At 39.4% G+C, this 21,581-nt stretch overlaps 3 protein-coding genes across 7 annotated transcripts; all 3 read right to left on the reverse strand.

Annotated features, from left to right (window-relative positions):
• Positions 1-184: 184 nt before the first annotated feature.
• On the reverse strand, positions 185-9,339 carry fbxo22 (F-box protein 22). The gene is made up of 7 exons (XM_084930375.1): positions 9,132-9,339; positions 8,755-8,887; positions 7,658-7,745; positions 4,698-4,790; positions 3,077-3,229; positions 2,831-2,996; positions 185-2,452 (listed from the first exon to the last, which is right to left on the reverse strand). The coding sequence occupies exons 1-7, from the start codon at positions 9,260-9,262 to the stop codon at positions 2,059-2,061; spliced, it is 1,158 nt and encodes a 385-aa protein (XP_084786501.1). The 5' UTR covers positions 9,263-9,339; the 3' UTR covers positions 185-2,058.
• A 612-nt stretch (positions 9,340-9,951) lies between these two features.
• On the reverse strand, positions 9,952-18,638 carry LOC146393523 (uncharacterized). Of its 5 annotated transcripts, none has more exons than XM_084930388.1 (9): positions 18,368-18,638; positions 17,485-17,618; positions 16,320-16,437; positions 16,101-16,171; positions 15,945-16,020; positions 15,764-15,826; positions 15,408-15,477; positions 14,716-14,794; positions 9,952-12,728 (listed from the first exon to the last, which is right to left on the reverse strand). In XM_084930388.1, the coding sequence occupies exons 1-9, from the start codon at positions 18,497-18,499 to the stop codon at positions 12,707-12,709; spliced, it is 765 nt and encodes a 254-aa protein (XP_084786514.1). In that variant the 5' UTR covers positions 18,500-18,638; the 3' UTR covers positions 9,952-12,706. The 5 variants fall into 5 exon arrangements, with proteins under 5 accessions (XP_084786514.1, XP_084786532.1, XP_084786549.1 ...); XM_084930414.1 differs by lacking the exon at positions 9,952-12,728 and adding an exon at positions 14,216-14,333; XM_084930406.1 differs by lacking the exon at positions 14,716-14,794 and having other exon boundaries at positions 9,952-10,619; positions 18,368-18,637.
• Positions 18,639-19,540: 902 nt separating this feature from the next.
• On the reverse strand, positions 19,541-20,520 carry LOC146393524 (tropomyosin alpha-1 chain-like). The gene is made up of 2 exons (XM_084930434.1): positions 20,263-20,520; positions 19,541-19,761 (listed from the first exon to the last, which is right to left on the reverse strand). Exons 1-2 carry the CDS (start codon positions 20,374-20,376, stop codon positions 19,591-19,593), a joined length of 285 nt encoding a protein of 94 aa, XP_084786560.1. The 5' UTR covers positions 20,377-20,520; the 3' UTR covers positions 19,541-19,590.
• Between the last annotated feature and the right edge of the window lie 1,061 nt (positions 20,521-21,581).

Raw genomic sequence — 21,581 nt, forward strand, 5'->3', positions numbered from 1 at the left:
AAGACGGATGCTTAGCACCCAGTGGGCTCAGAGGCTGTCTTTCAAAGATGCAGTGCGTTCAACAATAGTGGGTTTAGGAAAACAAGATAACAGATATCTATTTATATTGTTTTTGGGTGTAATTTATTGAGATGAGCAAAAGAGATATGATTTGGCACATTTAGAAAAGTTCTTCAACACCAAATCAAGTTTGTTCATTAAGCCATTTAGATTCAGTTTAATTTCTTCTTCAAAAACGATTAAAGATGGGGGGAAATGAACAAAAAGAGAAACACATCAACTAAGCTGCAAATAAAGTCTTTCAAAAAGTAAAAAATAATGTACATTTCTTGAAAACATCCACTTTTTGCTACAATCATTGCAGTTTTTACAGAAAACGTAAGCCATTTTTCAACATACAACTACCTGACAAACACATTATAACTTGGAAATTGCACCTTTATCTCAGGTTTTTTTTTTTTCCAAAGCAACCAGAGAATGTATTAAAAGACAGGGCCATCTGAGGAAAAAGCCAAGATGTGTATAACATTACAGCGTCCTAAAGTATTGTACAATTCTGACAGCTTTTCACATTTCTTCAATTATTTCCAACCATCAACACCTGCTTTATAAAGTCAGAAAGTGCAGGAGAGCCAATACTAAAAGTAAGTAGGTGTCACTTACACACCATTACAACAGGGCAGCTATTTGGTCCCATTCTCTAGGAGCTTAGTTAGCTGATGTGACTTTAAGCCCAACAGTTGGGAGTAGGTAGTAGCAGATGTAACTTAGCGTGGGGGAGGAGAAAGAGACGAACTGTATTTTCTGGACCCAATTCAATAATTGTGAATCCTATCAGTATGAACTTGTAGGCTACAGTGGCGTGTACATTATCCATTGGTAAGACGGATGTGTAAAACCTTGGCTGGATGTTTTGAGGAAGGCCCAGAGCCATCACATGAATTAAAAGTGCATTTGCAGAATCATGAATATTAAAGTGCCCCAATTATACCCCAAGTTTTTTTGTTTGTTTGTCTTTTTATGTATATAATGGTTTTCAAAGTTACCGGAGTTACACGTTCCCATAGAAAACACTCCTACTGAACTTCCTGAAACTTCTCCTTTGCAGGCCAAGCTTTCTTCAGTGGCTTATCACTATGGAGCACAGTGACACAGTACCAGCCTGACTGGCTGACCCAGTTAAGCTAACCATGAGCAAAGTGCACCAAATGATCCAATGATGGCTACAAATCCCAATAAGATTAAATCCTTTCCATATTTTTTCTGGTTGTGCTGCCATATAACAAAAGTGAATATGAAAGTGTGATGCAAACAGAGCCCATTAAGTAAAGCAGGAATTCTCAAAGTAATTTTCAGCTAGTCGTACTGCACTGCTAAAATACTGATGCTATAGCAGCAATTTAAAAAAGAAAAGAAAAAAAAAAGCATTTACATACAGCAAGTTACAGAAAACAGATGTGTTGTGATTTCAGTTATTTACATATAAAATGATCATTCACAAAGAATGTCAGAACCTCTTCATAATGTGGCTAATACTTTATGTTGCTCTGTGTGTAATAAGCACGCCCTCACGTTCATAGTGCCATCTGACCAATCAGGGCCATCTGGGCTTCTCCTAACAAACTATTAAAGATATGAGGTAAGAAACGGTTCTGCAGCACTTCATAGTACATGTGAGCCAATTCCTTCAGATACAAAGTAAACATTCCAGTTCCTAAGTGAGCATAATAGGGGCCCTTTTTCTTGCATTTTATTATATGTGCTATATCACATTCTTCCGAGTTTGTATTGTTATGTCTGAACTGTATGAATGCACTGGTTTTAATATAAAGCCTGGGTTTCCACACAGTCTCCAAGGGATACTATGCCACATGCTGCCATTACACTGAGGGTTAAAAAGATTACCGTTCTTCTTTATGAATAGAAATAGTGACAGCGATATTCTTCTATGCTGTACCGTTACTCTGTACACAATGTTTGTTGCTCTCAACTGCTGTTACAAACAAAAGCATGACGTGTCATCTTTCATCCTGTGTGTTGACCGTTGCTGCGGGACATTCAGCCTAGATGGACCAGGGTCATGACAGTAGTGTACTCGTGCTGCAGGTTGTCCGTGTCAGTGTCACACAGTGTGTAGTCATCTTTTATGATTCGGTCGCAGCCAATCTCGCCGTTTCCAAACAGCCCAAAGAGCGGGGTGTTGGGGAACACCTTGCGGAAAGCATCTGCCTCAACATTGCTCTGGTTGTTGTAGTAGTTCTGGCCTCTCCCCACGCAGGCAAACATAAATCCCAGGGTGTTTTTCTCTGGAATTTTGGCTGCCTTTAGTCGTCGGATTGTGGCTTCAGCCGCTTTTGCGCTGATGACGTCTTCCTCCAACAGCACAGACGCCCCCTGAACTTTAGGCCCACTCAGGGCCAGGCCTATCACACCATATGAACCCTGGCTACAGCTACAGAGTGAGAGATCATGGAAAGTGTGAGTATTGTAGAGTGCATACTGAAAAGGCTATTCATAATTTACCTCAGACACTACCAGTTAATTATCAAAATCAATTATATTCTATTGGTAGTGAGACAAAGGAGATACCCAATAGAGAAATATAGATGTCAAACTTCTGTTTTGAACAGCTAATATTTACTCTGAAGCAGTAGATCGTGATTGTTGTCTCTGAGTGGTGGCAGTCAATTATACTCTTGTATTTTTCCACATACAGACTGAAATACCAATTGATAAACTACCACAGGATCAGACCAAAAATATTTGCAGGAAATCCACTACTAGATTTATCCCATAAAATATCTAGTTTACACTCGGGAAATTAACTCACCAGTATCTGGAAGGAGCGAAGGCATTCTCTACCAGGCCTCCAGCAATCAGAGCTTTGGTCTTCGAAAGCGGCTCTAGTATCTGGTTAAGGAAGCGTGCGCCTCCTGGTTTATATGCCTCATAGAAGAAAATCAGTATCACACGTAGCTCTGGGTTGTCAACTAGTCCTGGAAAGAAATAACAAAACAAAAAATTTAAGATTTTATTGAAGTTTATATTATTGAATAACTAGGTAGTCGATGCTTACCTGCTTCTTTAAGGGCTGTCGGGGAGATGGTTCTCTTACAAAAGTGAAAAGGCTGGATCTGGACACCCTCAATAGCTGGAAGCATGATTGCAAAGCCAGCTCCCCCATCTTGATACTCCTGGGGAGGGTTGCCGCAAGAGCCGCTGGGTGTCACTGTACAGAGAGCCAATCATGAAGCACCATAAAAGTATACATTTTTATGCATGTTTTAATGGATTATTTGTTAACCAGCATCACCAGCATTGTTTATCCTTATACTTAGTTATAGATGTACTGAAAATTCAAATGTTTAAAAAAGAAAAAAAAATATTGAGCACAGGTATGACACAAGAGGAAACCAGTGGTGACCTACTAATGAAGGAAACAAAAAGCTTTACAGTTTTTGACAATTGATATTACCATCAATAGAATCAAAGAAGAAATTAACTAAAGCCACCTCAAGGAAATTCTCTTTCATTTTTCATTTGAAGTGAGAAGTTAACCAAATGTATCTAAAGTTTCAAAGAGTCACCATCTAGTGGCTATGAGAGGAACTGCAGCTTAACTTATTCTGGGAGTGGATTCAGCACTGAACTGGGTGTGCGGTACAGGGGTGAGAACCAGTTTTAAACATAGAACCAAACCAACAAAAATTTATTTTAAAAACTTTGCTTTAAAAAACATGAATCAAAGGGACATGTGGATGTGTTTCCATGCAAATACATGACGCTGTGCTGCCATAAATGCACAGGAACACTACACAAAGAGGAATCCTCATTCACCAATCCTAAAAAATTTTTTTAGTGCTGCTGAGCAAAACAAACAGTGTATGAGCTCAGTTGTACATCACAGAAACCCTTTCAGCATTTCGAACAGAAAGCAAACAAATTTCTTCACCATGCACTTTACCCTGATCTTCTATTGCGTTACAAACAGTATTCATAAAGAATGAAAGAATACTGCATGTGTCATCTCTGTAATTCATACAATCAGCATCTTTATCAATACGGATAAATAACTAGCTGTAATCTGGGCAGTGTTACTATACAAACTCTCAGCCTTATCTGATTAAAGATCTAATTTAGTTGAATTAGCTGGGCGTGTTGACCCTGTGGTGACCTTAGGCTACTATATCACAAAATGCGAGTGTTATCACAAACGGCCGAGGCTTCCATTAAACCTGATAGACGATGGGAGCCTGATAAGCCATCATCTTGAGGAAAGAGAACATGGCTGATGGAGTGTCACTTCTGCAGAGGGTTGTGATTATATAGAGAAATGGGGAGCACAGCATCAGGCAGACTAGGTAATCTATCAGAGAGAGAGGCACAGAGATGCAAGCCACCAGTGGTACTTTCTAACTAGGCAGCAGTGGTGGGGATTAATGCGAGTCCTCCCTGCTGATATATGAAGTATTCTCCTTGAATATGCTTGAAAAGTGGTTAGCTTTCATATTTAGAGCATGGTAGTATATTAACCAAAAGCCACATTTGTATCATCATAGCTTTGAAACTCATTAAAAATAATAGTGTTTTATATCAAATCACTTTTTTTTGGGATTTATTTTGGTTTGAGGGGGAAATTTTATTTTCTTCCTCATAAATGAAGAAATATGAGAGAGACAGAAATAAGGAACACTTACAGACTATTCCTGGTGTAGCAACGCCCATGACATCACAGCCTCTGGGGAAGAGCTCGTTCAGTTCTGCGTCTAGACTGTTGCGACTCTTTTTTGCTTCAGTGGGGAAAAAAAACATGTTAATGAGAAGAAAGGCCACACAAGTGTACTGCTGTGGAAACATTTTACGTTGTGATCAATACCATTAGGGCAGCATGTGATATATGTCCATTTTGTTTTATAGCATGACGATTCCAAACATACAGTCTGAATGACAAAGGATTAGCCATAGCAACAAAGTGGACTAAGAGTCTCCATGTCCACAACTGCTCTGCTGCAGGGCACTTTGCCCACCTTGTTATTCAAAACTTTTGGGGATCTGGGTTTTCAGGCAGTGGAAGTCTGTGGAATTTTCTTTCACTATATTTACACTGTACAGACTTTACTTATTCTTTTAAAAGCCACTGAAGACATTTTTTATTTATACAGATAAGCTTTTAATTGACTCGCTGGTTTATGTTGGATTCTATTATGCTTTATATTGTTTTTGATATGGCTTTTTACTTTTTGTACTTCATCGTAAACAAGTCCTGACTTGTGTCCAGTTTGTTTGACACCGCTGAAATTGCACCTTAATAGTACACAGATTATAAACTGACTAGTCTATTAATATTACTTAGAATATCCCATCATAAAATTAATTTTCCTTTGATTTGACCAAATAATAAACAATACAAAAACACTATGGATGCCATATAAGTGACACATCATATACTACCATTTACAGGAGTGTGCACGGAGCCTGAGGAAAAAAGCCTTGGTTAACAAAGATAAGTAAGCATCAAAATAGTTGTCCTCTCTAAGATCCAGTCACACAGCACACATTTTTCCCTATAGTGACCACCACCTGCTAATGAAAAATGTGTATTCCCCAACTAGGGCTGCCACGATTAGTCGACTAGTCACGATTACATCGACTATCAAAATCGTCGACGACTGATTTAATAGTCGACGCGTCGTTTGAAGCTTTGTAAGATCACAAAAGACGCAGGACTAAGTAGTAGGATTTAAGAGTGTAATAACGGACTGAAACAGAAGATGGCAGCACTGCATGTACAAGGATGCCAGCTGCCGTTAAACCCCGAAGAAGAAGAAGCTGTGTCCCAGAATTCATAGCGCAGCCCAGCTCAGTTTCCAACAATGGCGGCAGCTAGTTAGTTTTAATATTACTCTTATTATTCTTTCTGGGTCACAAAATAAACGTTTAACATATTTTCAGGCGAGAATGTAGCTGTGTAAACCTCAAATATCTGCTCAGTTTATCAAGACACCACATATTTTCAAAAGCGCTCCGACGTTTTCGGAGACGTCTGTTACTCACTAGCTAGATAGCTAGCCGGGGGCGAGGCTCACTAGAGTCCGGTGAGAACACCGGACTCCCGGCAAATCGTTTTCAAACCCACCGCTGTCTTTCGCTACTCAGGTTAAACATATATAAGTCACTTAGATAACTTAAAAATGTTATCGTTTGGCTTTTTTTTAGTATTTTATTTGTTCCTGAGTAAATCGGTTTGGCTGAGATTAAAGTTATAGTTTTTACACAGCTGAATAAACGTCAAGCAGACAGCTGATTATCAGAAGTGTGAGATGCTCGAGAATTTACTCCGGTGTCCTGTTATATTTTAGATAGCAAGGAGTTTATTAAATTTCACAGAAACAATCTGCAGATTTCATTAAACTTTAATAAACTATCATCTTGTCTTTATTTTTAGTTAGCACATACCTTAAACACTTAAAGCTGTAAGTTAATGATAGTTATATAAGAGCAGATGCTGCTGGTGCAATAAGCTGTACGTTTTACGTTCAATGGATGATGATCTGATTAGTCGACTAATCGCAAAAATAATCGGTGACTAGTCGACTATCAAAATAATCGTTTGTGGCAGCCCTATCCCCAACCAGTTGCAAGTAGTTGTGGGAGACTGCTAGCAGTCGCTAAAAAAAAAAAAACAAACAAACTGAAAGTTCTTGACACTCGCTATCATAAAATTGGTCACAAAGAGGTTAACAGCTCTGCTCCAAAAACCTTGTTGTAATTGTTCTGGTGACTAGTAGGTTACTGTAGTCGCAGTAGTAGTAGTTTGCATAGAAGACGAAGACTTGTCTGTCAGAATTTCCAAAATACTTACCAGGCAGTAGTGAAACTGTGACACAAACCATAAAAAGAAATGCTTTTCTCTGTTAAAGTCACCATTTTCATTGGTTTCAGGGGTAATGCACAACTTCAATGCAAACTAGGGCAATCACAACAAGGTTTGTGGTGCAATTTCACCCAGTGAGTGCAAGCAATCACACGCCAACCTGTTGTGGAATACACAGTTTTTCCCTATGGACGGGAAAGGTTGCCATTGGCATCAAGCGATCTCTAGGCCTGTGTGACTAATGGGAGAGGAGACAGAAGATACTGGACCTAAATCCATAAAAGAACTGTAATTAAGTTATCTAAGATGCTTTGAACAGCTTTATTTAAGAAGCTGGGAAGGTTTTTCACCCTCCGAAAACTGTTCAGGGTGCAACAGTTTTAAAGTTGTCTAGAATTCAAATAACAATGTTCTCTGTATCTAAGTTCAAACAAACGCTTCTAAAAAAAAAAAAAAAAAAAAAAAAAACACGTGCAACGTTGTCTATATGGATAGAATAGGTGCACCTCAAATATCATTTCAAGGAAGTATGGCAGGTAATTAAAGATGCCAAACAAACAATAGCCTGCAAATGTTTAAACAAACACACTTACTGTTACAAAATGAACACTAAAAGAAGCTTTTATTAGAAGTACTTATTTATAGAATATGTTGTAAAGACACTTCTGCTTTCCTAGAGGATTATGCATTTGCACCTTGAAGTTAAGTCAAATAATAATGTATGAGAGAGTTGTGCCTTAAGGGAAGTATACAGTTTACAAAAGAAATATATTTTATACCAACCTTTGTTCTGTTTGTAGCAAAAGGCTCCTCCATTGAGGATCTCAGAGTCTGCCATTACCAGAACTGTTTTAGGCAGCAGGTATACTTTCTGTAAAATTATTTGAATTAGAGTTTTTAGAATAAAAACAGTTCCTGATCATACCCTCCTGAGAACCAAACAATAAAGTCTCTTTTAGCTTAACTTTTTTTTGTGATATCCTGCCTCTTTGGAGCTAAAAGAGGTTACACAAGCACATGAGATATCATTGGAAAGGCCACGATGTCCTCTATTCAGTACATCAGGACATAGTAGGGTAGTTCAAATAAGTCAAAAGATATAGACCAAAAACAACACTCCATTACAGAGAACATAAGTGAATAGGCTGGGTCTCAGGAGGATATGTATAACACAAAGTTCATATCATTGCAATCTTAGTAGCATAAAGGCTACATATCTTTTGAGATTCTCCACTTCGACTTGAAATCTTTAATACTGCTTGCACATGCACATTCGTGATGCTCTTTGGATTTTCTCCATTGTGTCAAAAATGCAACCCTATAACTTAAATTCTATGTTGGGGTTGAGGATGAAGTTGTAAGTAGCCAAATCTATCAGGTAAGGTGACCACAGTTCAGATTGTTTGGAGCAAATGTTCTCCCTGAGACACCTCTGGACGTTACAGAGAAATTCTCTGAGGTATGCATAAAAAGGAAGGTTCCTGGCTTGATGCAACACCTTTTTGCTTGAAGACAGCAGGGTGTTCCAGGGAGGACAGCAGGTTGGTGCCTGCTTATAGCAGGAGATCTAGCTCGCACCAATGTGACAAGAAAGGAGAGGGTGGGGTCAGTTTGATACATATGTTAATGTACGGCCCAAGTGTGAGGCCCATGGTGAACTCTCAGGAAGCGTTTGAAATAAAGCTGAACAGCTTTGCAGTGGATAGCTGGCAAATTTTTGCGCGATGGATAGCTTACTCAAGGAGTGGGTAGCATATAGGGTACTGGTATGCTGTTTTAAAACTATTAACCAAGAGCTGTCTACTCACATTTATCTTTAACGTTTTCATTTAGTGTCACTAATTATTTAAATACCATTCGATGAGAGTTTTGAAGTTTACCTCCACTTCTTCGGCCAAGATGCTATTGAGAGCATGGGACTCCGTGCTGGGATGCCCAGAGGCCGACACCCAGGTCAGCTGCTGCTGAGTCCTAAGCACTCTGCGGGCACAGTTTCTCCAAAGTCTGCACACACTGAAAGGGTAAAAGATAAACTCAGTCTCACTTGCTGACTTAGTTTAAAAAAAAAAAAAAAGAAAGGCTCATATCCAGGCAGAGTAGCTGAAAGCAAGCCATTGATTAGAGTCCAACAGACAATAACAACCGCTAGGCTAGCTGCTGCTTTAGCTCTTCCGTAAGTTTTTGCGTCGGAGTTTCACTTCTATCGGCGGCCATTAGCGTTAGCTCACAGTGATGCGTACAAAGATCAGCCACCTACCTCGCGAGCTGGAGAAGCGATTTGGTTGGTATGAACGTAAGAATCCTCTCAACCACTTCCGCAACATTGCTGAGTACGTACTCAGCCTTAGAATCCGGAAAAAAATCAACAAAATCTGAGTTCTCGCTCATGTTTCGCTCTGTAGTCGTGAGACTCACAACACAGACTCCAACTACGAACTTCGACCCCTGCACTCCCACCGCTGCAGAGGAATAGCCTGTTTATTGGCGCCTCCCTGCGGCGAGGAGGAACTATAGCAGTTAAGGCACCCCCACAGGCATGTGCAAATCTTTCACTTTGATCCAACACATATAATCAAACCTTAAATAATTGGATGATAAAGATGATTTTCAATTTATTTTTATTAAAGGTACAATTCGGGCATTTTCATCTCTAGACCCATATGCCTTTGGATGAGAGCTGAAACATCTACAAGTTTAGGGAGGTCCAGTTGCCTTTTCTTTTTCCCCCAAGCTAGAAAAGTTTAATCTTATGTTTGTCTTTGCATGTTGAGATGGCATCAAGCAAACACTTTTTTTTAACAATACTATGCAAATCTCTTGAGTAACCCTTTATTTCTTTACATTTTGCTAGGAAAATGAGAAACAGCCTGAACTCTTGTATGTAAACTTTCTTGAAGTAGTTTTCAGGGTTCTCCAGGTTTCTTGATGATCCCACACTTCTTCAATAATGTTCAAGTCCAGGTTCTGAGGATTCATCACTCCCCAAGACCTTGACTCCTTGGAAGCAGGCAATCAAGGTATTGGGGGAAACTCAAGCTTCTTTCTTCCAAGAACAATTAACAATTGCAACAGCCAGGTTGATTCGCATATTTATTTATGATTTGTACATCTCCAAGATAAAAAACAAAAATCAGTGTTTCGAAAAGAAAACACCTACATAACAAACAGATAAGTACGCCACAAGTATTTAGTTTGCTTAGTTGAAACAATATAATGAGTTTCGCTACTGTGCTAAGAATTCCTTCCTTGCTAAACTGGAAGAGAATATCACTGACAGTGAATACATTTTTACAATACAAAAAGAAACGAACACATAAGCAACTTTACAAAAGTACACATAATAAAAGTCCCTTTCATAACCTTGGCTTAAATTATGGCTTCATTCATGACGATCATGTGCAGTATATTCCCCAAAAAAGTGCAAATTCCCCACACGTACATGTAAACAATTAAAGATGTACAGTAAATTTTAAATGACCTTTGAATACAGTGCGTAAAGGAAACTGTAGATGAGCTAACTTGCGCAGAGCTTGTGTCTTCAAGATGCCACGGTCAGAGGAGACAAACACAAGCTCCAGCTTTGTGTGTAGCAGTCATAGTCATATGGGAGCCAGCCATATTCAGAGCAGATGAGGCAATGTGAGGAGGGGAACAGAGCTAGGTCAAATGTTAACCATCTCCATTAGAGTATGATCCAGCATCTGCTTTATGCTCTGGCCCTCTTCTTTAGCACGTGTGAGTTTATCTGTTAATATAGCATTGCATCAGTTAAAAACCAAAAAAGAAAGAAGAAAAAAAAAAAAAAAAAAAACAGTTACAAGAGACACAGAATATAGTCAGACAAAGGTTTACCTCAGGTACAGTCACAAACATATGCTGGATATCGTTACATACCCCAGTATATTTTTTTTCCCAGTAAGAGGTCAGCACTTATTAGCAGAGTCAATATCCTCAAGTTATTTTTAGATTCTCTGATATAACTAATCAAATTTGAACTTGTAGTTAAAGTATACTAGAAATACTAAAAACTCACGCTATTGACAGGGCTGTGGTCAAGAATGGACGTGGTGAGTTTATGCAAGGGGGGGAAAAAAAAGCTTTCCTTTTTTGTAATATATGATTTGGCAGTGGAATTGACCAAAGTATAAAACCATAGCACTTTTGAGGAAAACACTGAAAACTCTTCTAAGTCTCCTTCTACTATTGGACCAGTATCACTTTACTTTTATTGCATATGCACACTCCATGTCCTTTTTTCTCCCCCATTCACTTAGACAAATTACTGACAGATCATACAGGGGTACTGTGAAATCTGTTATTCACATCTTCCTTACCGCCAACACTTCCTTGTTGCTACAGGTGAATCATATGATCAATCTCCTCCTGTGCTACGATTAACGAACAGTTCGCCGCAAAATAAAACTGCACACCTTTTCTTTGAAGTTCTCTTTTTGGTTTAAGCTGCTATGTCCTGAGGATATATAATGAAACTAAATGTTGCTTGCCTTGCTTTAAGCATCACAAGGCAAGCAACATCTTGCCTTGTGATGCTTAAAGCGCCCCAAAATAAACATTGGGAAAAATTCAGCTGGAATGTTTCTTTCCTGAAGTCACAACCCGATTATTTGGCACTTTTAGCATCGCAAGGTGAGCGCCATGTAGTTTTATTATATTCTTGGAGAAGGCAGACATCTCTACAGATAACTATGAGGTTTGTGGGAACAGTTCCCAACAAAGCACTTCACTCTCAGACTGCAGGCTTACTTGTTGTTCCTAGAATTTCTAAAAGTAGAATGGGAGACAGAGCCTTCAGATATCTGGCTCCTCTCCTATCAAATAAGCTCCCAGTTGAAGTTTGGGGAAAAAAAACCTCTTTGCGTTTAAGATTACATTTGAAAAACAAAATTATTTTGAATAAAGCTTTAGTTATTTATACTGCTACAAGTTAAGGCTGCTGGAGGACGTCCAATGACGCACTCAGGATTTCTTCTCCACTTCCCTCTTCGCCCCTGATGCATTTACATGCCACTATTGTATACCATTATTTTTCCATCTAGTCTCTCCCTTGGTGCGTTTAGTCATCTTTCTCCTCACAGCCCAACCGATCACAGTATGCTGCCATCCTCCCCAAGATCTCCCTGTTAAAAGACAGTTCCTTTTCCCTATTGTCACAGAGTGCTTCCTCAAAGGGAATTGTTTGATTGTTGGGGTTTCCCTCTAATCTTCAGGGCCTTTACATTATAATATTTAGTGCTTTAGGTGACTGCTGCTGTAAACTAGTGCTACATAATTGAATTTATTAAATTATTGCAATTCATAATTAAAAGGTGAATGTATCACTGAAATGCTACAAGTAAAAACTACACACCTGTCCAACCATCTATCTCACCCAAGTACAAAAAGGAAAATCTGGGTATAATCCAAATAATTTTAAAAATGATATTTGTTCAGTCCATTGCAATATTCCAAGGCCTCCTTTTCATGGATAGAAGCACATATTGCAGACCAGATTTCAATTATGTAGCCCTGACAATAACTGAGAAAATATATCAACTGAATTTCGTCCCTCTCCTGAACCTGTGTAACCTTCCACTTGAAGCAGTTATTTGAACATGCATGTGAAAATCTCTCACTTGTATTCCCACTTTTTTGAAAGCGTAACTTGTTTTGTTTTTAAGACATAACTGCTGCTGTGTATAGTTATTTAAATAAACAGTACCACAACATTCCTGGTGACTGGAATTTCAGAAACATTAAAGCATACAAGATTCCCTTCCAGTTTATGCCTCGTTTAGAGCTACTCTCAGTTCATTGGTGAGAAGACGATTTTTCTCAAGCTGCTTGTATAGGTGGTCTTGACAGTCAGAAAGCAGGTAGGAGAAAAAGGAAAGAGAAAGAAAGGAGGTTAGTACAAAGAGTGACGCTTTGAAGGTAATCACAAAATAAGTTTGTTGATTTCCTGACCTAATGAACACAGAAGGCTCAAAAAATATGTTTTTGTTTGTTTGTTTGTTTTTAAAGACAGTCATAAGCCTGCCATCTTGGCTAACCACAGAAAACTCACACACTACTGGTTTTACAAACACTGTTTTCTTTTCACTGCTTATTGATTACTGAGACTAGAATGATAAGACTGCAACCACCTTGGGATTAGTTAGGGGACAAAACAACACACGCTCACAAATAGAAAAATAATGATGATGCACATGTTTGTACTGGATCTTTTTGCATCTAGCTGCAGCAGCCACTTTCAATCACCAGAGAACTGCAGAGGTCATCTGATGGGAGTTAACCTGGTCCAACTCTGACTGCAGACAGTTTGTGCAGCCTGTACCAATGAACACATCTTATCTGCGTAACAATGTCACCTCATTGAAGCAGTGGACTTGACTCAACCGGTTGGCACCTAGTTGTACTCTGCGCATATTCCTATATAAAGGGAACATTGCAGAGCATGTAATTCTACAGTTAAATTGCCATTCTGTAGCAACTATGTCACCATTTGTGGGGAATTTTCTATTTCTACTTTAAATCTATGAGGTTCGATCCGCATGCAATTAGTTAATGTGAACTACTGTGACTATGACATAAGACATTTGGGCGACCCTAAACAGCCTTACAATTTTGTGGTCAATCCCATTTGAGTTTCAATAGATTTAATGTAGCAAGTGAAACTAAACAAATCTTATCCTACTCAATTTTTTTTTATAATTTACAGTCGCATTTGTCTGCAATAGCCCCTGTGACTGTATTAGCATTCTTTAAATTAAAAAAATAATAAGAAAAAAAATCTATAGTAGTAGTTTTAGTGACCATGTCTTCCAATACTGGCTTGGAGTCTAGTTGATTTGCTATTTAGACCTACAATATGAGGAGTGTTTATTTTTTGGTTTTATTTTTTTGGCTACGTTCACATCTGCAAACACTCGATGAGTATTGAAAATGTTAACTTGCTATTTCTAAAGTACATCAACTGCATTTAACTACAGCTGAATCTGAAGGTGTGAGGAAGCCTTAAAACAATAAAATATAACTAAAGATATATATTAAAAAAAAAAAAAAAGTATAAAATCCCCAATCAGCTGATTAAAAAATTGAATAAAATTCACTGCCACTACAAGTAACTCAGGAGTTTATTCAAAAGCTACTAAACAGAATAAATTAAAACACAAAGAAGGTAAAACAATAACAAAAAAGGACAAATGGAAATGAAGCATTGCGAGAGAAAAAGAAAAGGATGACATAGATGGAAAAATGTTTATTTTATATAAAGCAATGTGGCTCAAAGGTCTGAAAGACAGATGGACAAATGTACTCCAGCAGCCAAGGCCCAATGTGCAGTACTGCCAGGGCAGTAAAGAAATAAATAGACAAAGGAGACAGAAAGTAGGGCTGTGCTGCACAGGAGAGAAAGGATGATGCTCAAGCAGCTTCTGGAGTGAAGAGTGTGAGAATTTAGCTGTGAACAAAAACAAAAGAACAAAAATGTTGGAGGGAGAAATAAAAGAATGAAAACATATGACATGCAGAATCAAAAGAGAAAAATGGATGCAGAACTAAGAGAACTGAGACAGGGAACAAGCTCTACTAAGTAAGCACTCATGTTAAAAGGTCTGCAAAAAATTGTATTAAAATCTATTTTTAAAAAAAGATATCAAACATGATTAGGTCACTCATAAATTAGTGTTAGACAAGCACGGAAGGATTTAAAGTTGTAGTTTAGCAAAGTTAAAAACTCACGGCAGTCAAACATGCCACAAGAGGGCGCTACTGTATGTTGTCGCTGTGGTTAAGGAGATAAAGCTCTAAGACAGTACGGAAACAAGCGTGTTGTGAATTACATGGAAGTCATGTCGTTGAGGGCGTGGTCCAGCTCCTCGCTGATGGCCTTGTACTTCAGTTTCTGGGCATACAGCTCATCTATAGAGTTGTAATTATTATAGAGTGGCAGTGAGGGGCAGTGAACAGAAAAATAACAGCGTCAAGAAATGAAAGCCAAAAGATGCAAACTGAGGAACTGAAATAAAAAGGCAGGACAGAAATAGGAAGGAACATGAACAGCTGCTGACACCGTGTCAAATTCCTGAGGAGTCACCAAGAAACCGCCTCACATGTTCCGTGACCCTGTGAACATTTCTCGGGGCTAGCTGGCCTTGAACGCTCAATACACCACCATGCCAAACTGTACTGCAGTGAGAAATGTTGATGCCAACATGAATCATATCATGGCAGGTTCTGCTTATTACAGTTTTGTTTTTCTTCTGGCAGACAACTGACAGTGTAGATATTTGTCCTGGGGATTATTTAACAACCTGCTGACCAGATAAATACCTCAAACAGCCCCACATGAGGAATTTGCCTTTTATTAGTTTCCCTTTCAGAAACCAGGACTCGACTTTAGACAAAGACTAGTCACTGGGTTGCTTTTTGCATCAATAAATTTTGTAATAAGAGTAACAGACGTTTGCTTATATGGAAAATGAACATGAAACGCTGCACCAAAGACTAAAAACCAAGTGTAAAACATTCATACCCTCAAGGTCATCAATGGTCTTCTCCAGCTTGGCGACTGATCTCTCAGCGAACTCGGCACGGGTCTCAGCCTATGTGGAGGACAGCAATAAAACATTGGTAATGTAAACCTCCTAATGGAAATTAATAACCACAGCCCCAGAGGAAAGGAAGCCCTTAAGTATGAGTAAAAAATATACACACACACACACACACACACACACACACACACACACACACACACACACACACACACACACACAGCATATTTATTCAATTAAGTAATGCAATCGATTCAATCTTCAGTTTCAAGAGAAGCTTCTATTTAAAATTTAATTTAGGATATATAAACGTATGACTCACTGATAACTAACTCACCTCCTTTAGCTTGTCTGTCAGGACCTTGATCTCCTCCTCGTACTTGTCCTCCTTCTGTGAGTACTGTGGTTACATACACAGGGCAGAGTCACTCAAATATACAAAACATGAAAATGCAACAAAAATAAGTTTCAAACAAACTTTATAGGTTTATACTATGAATATTTGTCAATAATCTTACCTTTTCTGCCTGGGCCTCCAGAGATTTCAGGTTGTTCTGCACAGTTTTCAGCTCCTCCTCAAGCTCAGAGCATTTGCTGCAGAGTTATGGTGTGATTAAACATGCAGAGAAAAACCACAGAAAGCAAGAGAGGTGTGAGGAAAATGTGATCATTACCTCTCAGACAGCTCAGCACGCTCTTCTGTACGTTCCAAGTCACTCTCAATGATCACCAGCTTACGGGCAACCTGAAGTCACAACTCCTTAAGTTTAGTCCCACACTAGCTTAACACATTAGTGCATCCTATACTGGTCAGATATGTCAAGCATTGCATCAAAGTAAATAACTGAACAATTGTCAAAGTTCAGGGTGCACTGAACAGCTGAGAAACTCGCCTCCTCATATTTGCGGTCAGCCTCCTCAGCGATGTGTTTGGCCTCCTTCAGCTGGATCTCCTGCAGCTCCATCTTCTCCTCGTCCTTCATTGCCCTGTTCTCAATGACCTTCATGCCTCTGAGGGAAGGGAAGTGGTATAAGGTGAGTCGTAGTAATGTTTACACTATGCGCCATAGAGGAACAGGAAATTCCACTCTTAAAAGAAACATTTAGTACAAAGCATATGGATCATACCAATACCTTGTATTAGTGAAGTAGAGATAAAATTAGAGAGAGACCACTACATGACTATATGGACAAAGTGTCTAAATACTTAACACACATCCTCATCTGTCATGTTGTGCCAAGCACATGGCAACTGTCTGAGAGGATAAGGATGACTTGAATACGAAATGAAGCACAACACAAAATCATGGGCATGAACTGGAATAACATTCTATTAAATTTCCACAGGTGTGGATTAGCCACTGATCAGGAGCTATGCATTTTCAATCATAAAGAAACAGTAACTATCTCAATATTATAATATTACACAAAGCAACAATTAAATTAAATCCAATTATTTAAATACGGGCACATTTGTGAAGAGTGATACAATACAACTTCAAGCCACCGGTGGCAGCAGTGAGCCAAATGTTAAGTGACACTCAAAGATCATATGTCATGTGAAAATGTTTGGTTTTATAATATAATAAAGTTTAGCAAAATCCAGTATTAAAGCGCTTCACAGAACTTAAATTTCCATTTATGTTTAATGCTTTTAACTCACCTGTTCTCAGCTGCATTTGAATAAAGCACCAAATCCACACTGTTTTACTTTTAAGCTTAAATTTCAAAACTTACATTTTAACTACTGATTTTATCTACCATTCCTTCCTCTTTTTTCCATTTTAAATCGTGCTTTTTATTTGTTTTTTAATGTCTCTGTAAAGCACTTTGAATCACCTTGATGTTGAATTGTGCTATATAAATAAACTTGCCTTGCCTTTTAAAAGTTAGCAACGACAAGTGACTCAACGCAGGATTTTCTTTTCCGAGCTTGTCTTAACCCTTCTATGTCACCCTTTTTCCATTACAGTACTCTGCAAATGAGTATGAATAATATAAGAGGGGTGGGAGAGCGGTGCCTGTTTAGTGCCAGTTTTCCAGATGCAAGATACCCACCTCTCGCTCTCATCAGCAGCCTTCTCAGCCTCCTCCAGTTTGGTCAGAGCTGTGGCCAGACGCTCCTGAGCACGGTCCAACTCCTCCTCAACCAGCTGGATACGTCTGTTCAGGGAAGCTACATCACCCTCAGCCTAGGAGAGCACAACACCAGTCATCTACAGTCACATCAAGTTTATTCATTTAACTGAAATTCGTGTGTTATGTTTGGCTCTGCAGGCTTTCAGCTGTTGTGAGATCTTAGGCAGATAAAATAACTCATGCTCTCCCTGGAGAGATTGGGCTGGGTCAGGAGCTTGTCCAATAGAGGGATGCAGGTTGTTTATGTACATTTTCCAACACCAGTTAAAGCGTGTGCGTCATTTCTCTTTTTCTAACACATTTTACACCAAAAAAAAGGTTAGAATACAACAGGATTTCTTAAAGGAGACAAACTTATCCACCCTCTCTGGCGTTTTCCCAGCCAAACCTGTAATCGTGGCTCGCTGTGATTTAGTCTTAAACAAATTAGCTAAACGGCTACGTTTTGTTATGTCGCAAGGTGGATAAATGGGGGTCCCTGTGCTCAAACTAGCCAGTCACACAAGGGAGGGCTTTATCTCACTGGACCTGCGGTGTTGCGGGGCTGCTGTGCCGTTAGCTTACTTGAAAAGGGCTGTTTTGTTTATTCGGGATCTGTCGGGTGGAGTCCTTTCACATCCACCCATCCCTTACTCACATCCATCGGTGGGCTAATTTCAAACTCGCCAACCTGCTACCTGTTTTCGACCATATACCGAGGCGGTCTGGGCCTACCTAGCAACCATGCTTTTTGACCAGATTTACTCCTAATGCTCTGGGCTCCCCGGGGACTAATTGCCTTATAGAGTCATTAGCCGCTTACTGCTTCCCTCGCACTCCTCTCCTGGTTCAGGTCCCGCTGTAGTAACGCCGCCCGGTCCTCCGCCGCATCGGCCTGCTCCTGCAATGACTTGATTTTCTTTTTCACCGCTTCCAGGGAGCTCCCACCGGCCATTTTTTTTTTGCTCTGTTTGTCTCAGCTAAGCTAGTTTTCTCTCAGTTTTTTGCGTGCTTCCCCACACGCAGACACAAGCACACTTGGAGATGCGGCGCGTTTGATCCCTGCCCCCACCGCCTTTAATCAACCGCTGATGAGGATTGGGACGTGCCACCAACCCCGGAAGTAACTCATTTTACTCGAAAATAGTTGAATAAATTTAGTGAAGTGAATATGTGGATCATAATTATTATTAATGGTCTTTTAAAATATTTTTCAAGCCATTTTAATGCTTTTTGGCTACGACAAAACTACATTATGAACCAGTTAGTTTAAGTGCGTCCCCTACTGCTAATTTGAGCTAAGCCTTTCAAAATCACAGTTCCAAACATCAAATTAATCTAAAGACAGCAAGAGAGTGCCTTAAATCACTTATACACACATAATACATACATTATAAATATGTTTAATTATTCAGACAGTGTTAATTAATGTTCTCGATATTCATAATTGTGCTAATTAGACCTGCAGAACTTTGTCTTCCTGCACTAAACTGGCTTAAAGAGCACAGAAGACACCCATGCTCTATTGTAGTCTATAATATTCAAATATATTGCTATGTTTATACTCTGTCATTAAATCAGTCAACATGAGTCTATCTCACGGATGTTAAAAATTTTGTTGCTGCTGCTGACGTCGTCTCTGCTGCTGACGTCATCAATTAGGCTTTATTGGCGTAAGAATAAACGCTGCCAATAAACTGGTAATTTCATCTGGGTTGAGTATAACCGCGGAGTACGTTCTGTGGCCAACAGGGCCACAAATCTGTCAAAATGCACTTCATAATATGCTTGTAAAATACACGACTGAAATCAGACACTGGCCCTCAGATTCGTCCAAATGGTGGTGGAACGCAACAGTAAGCCAGTGAGCTGTGACTTTACCTTATACAGCACAAGAGCTAAATTTAACTATCCATATATTCTTATGAAGCCCACAACTCTCTTATGATTGATTAATGCATAACTTAAGCATTAGGGTGTCTGTTTCATGGCTGGTGATCTTAGTTTCCAAACGGGACTCAAAAGGAGTGTATCAAGGTCATATCATTAGGCAGTGGGTGCGCCAAATGGGTTCCTTCGGCCCAAACTCACATCTGTGGCTTTCTTCTCTGCGAGCTCCAATTTCTCCTGGGCCTCCTTCAGGGCTTCAGAGTATTTGTCCAACTCATCCTCAGTTGCCTTCAGCTTCTTCTGCAGTGCTACCAGGTCATCCTCAAGCTGGTACGCAGAGAAACGAGAAGATTTTTATTTACGTGAGGATGATTTTCTCAGATTAATTCTCAACACAAACAACGCGGAATCAAAACACACTTTTATTAATTAAAAGAAGTACACACACACACATATATTTGTTACTAAACGAATGAATTTCTATTAAAAGACTATTATTTCTATTAATTCTATTAATTACTATTATTTAAGGATTTCTTAAATTAATATTTATCTCATTGCTTAACAGCATAACTAATGAATAAAGGATCCAACTAGAAATGTGCACTGTTTCCAATCGTGCCAACCTCATGCAGTCAACATATGGAGTAAAGAAACGCTAAAAGAAAAGCTATTTTTAAGGTTATTATTTAAAAGTGATTTTTTTTTTTAATCAAAAAATAATCCTCAGTGGGAGATCATCGGAAAGAACCATGCAGCGCCTTGCGCAACGTGCCAATGGCACTGCTGCGTAAAAGCATCAGAGCGAGTTTCACACTGGATGCCGACCTGTTTGCTTCTGTCCTCAGATGCTTTCTTATCTGACTCGGCCTGCTCAGCTCTGTCCAAGGCATTCTCCTTGTCGAGCTTGAGCATCTGCATCTTCTTCTTGATGGCATCCATGGCTGGTTAGTGTCGGCGGTCTCTGCGTAAACCAAACAAAAGAAACTGAATGAAGGGATCGGAGCGTCTGAACCACTCTGAACGCCAAGCTGGAGTGCGAGCTCGGTTAGTCTGTAGTGAGTCAAATATGTATTTTGGCTGGGCAGTTACTGGATACCGAATACAGTTTTGGAATGAACTACAGCTGCTTGCCAACGTGGAGACCCGTCTTTTTTTCCTAAATCTCTTCACTGATTCGCTCTTCCGAGACATTTGACCACTTCTATGCCTATACATGGGGTACAGACGTCAGGAAGGCACTACCCTCTCACAGCAAGACGTCCACTCCTGTTTCTAACACCTTCCAAGTGGAAGTAAAGTGTCAGGACTCAAAGAGTAGTTCTCTGAGGGGGGTTATTTGGAATAAATGCGTTGGTAATGACGACTCAGTTAGCACCCAGAAAGATAAGCCACAAACTACAATACATGTGAGAAAATGTACATTTAAGACGTCAACTGACGTTTATCCTATAATTATTTTAAAACCTACTTTTTACACAACAGAGCCAAACTGCATCCACCAAACTGGGCCAAAACCACATTTTTAATACCTTTCCAAAGCACTTTGTGATTGTTTTTGCCTTAAAATTTGCTATATAAATAAATTTTGCTTACTTGCTTACTTAATCAAACATTTTGTTCTGTATCCAGAAATAAACACTTAAAGAATTATGGTACCAGTTCTTGCATCAAAGATATTCCCACAAAACAAATATATCTGATTGGTTAAGCCCCTGCGAAAGTTCTTCTCCCCTGGAGGGCTGTCATATTAGCCAGTATGGCTTGTTTGCTGCTCAGGGATCATTTCAGCAGCTCCCTTACAACATAGTTCAACATCCAAGCAGCAACCAGATAGGCTTTGCTTTCAGTAGAGTTCTATCATCAAGCCTGTCCAACTCTTCTCTGAGCTAATACATGCGAGATAATTCCAGCTCAGATTTGCCACAGTGGGTACAGTGGTGTGCACATACAGAAGCTCTGGAATTTCAACATCACCCCCTCCCTGCGCCTTAGTGAGAGTTCACACAGCCACTGGCACTGCTGCAGCTGTCACACACAACATACAGTCAGGACGGTTGAGGAATGATATTTTAACCTACTGTTGACTACAGTGATTGATTATTTGCATGTAAGAAGAACTGGACCCGAAAAAGAAAGTTGTGTAA

This window comes from Perissodus microlepis, chromosome 1, assembly GCF_051167445.1.
Source record: "Perissodus microlepis isolate ML-2025 ecotype Zambia chromosome 1, ASM5116744v1, whole genome shotgun sequence".
Classification (NCBI taxonomy): Eukaryota; Metazoa; Chordata; class Actinopteri; order Cichliformes; family Cichlidae; genus Perissodus; species Perissodus microlepis.

Excerpts from the sequence above, each read along its gene's own strand:
- fbxo22 (XM_084930375.1), bottom strand. The coding sequence starts at position 9,262 with ATGAGCGAGAACTCAGATTTTGTTGATTTTTTTCCGGATTCTAAGGCT. Across the intron at positions 7,746-8,754 it reads TCTTGGCCGAAGAAGTGGAG|AAAGTATACCTGCTGCCTAA; the intron begins GTAAACTTCAAA and ends ATAATTTTACAG. Across the intron at positions 4,791-7,657 it reads TTGCTACAAACAGAACAAAG|CAAAAAAGAGTCGCAACAGT; the intron begins GTTGGTATAAAA and ends TCCCCACTGAAG.
- LOC146393523 (XM_084930388.1), bottom strand. The coding sequence starts at position 18,499 with ATGGCCGGTGGGAGCTCCCTGGAAGCGGTGAAAAAGAAAATCAAGTCA. Across the intron at positions 15,827-15,944 it reads TGGAGGCCCAGGCAGAAAAG|TACTCACAGAAGGAGGACAA; the intron begins GTAAGATTATTG and ends ATGTAACCACAG. Across the intron at positions 14,795-15,407 it reads GACCATTGATGACCTTGAGG|ATGAGCTGTATGCCCAGAAA; the intron begins GTATGAATGTTT and ends ACAACTCTATAG.
- LOC146393524 (XM_084930434.1), bottom strand. The coding sequence starts at position 20,376 with ATGGATGCCATCAAGAAGAAGATGCAGATGCTCAAGCTCGACAAGGAG. Across the intron at positions 19,762-20,262 it reads CTGAGGACAGAAGCAAACAG|CTTGAGGATGACCTGGTAGC; the intron begins GTCGGCATCCAG and ends TCTGCGTACCAG.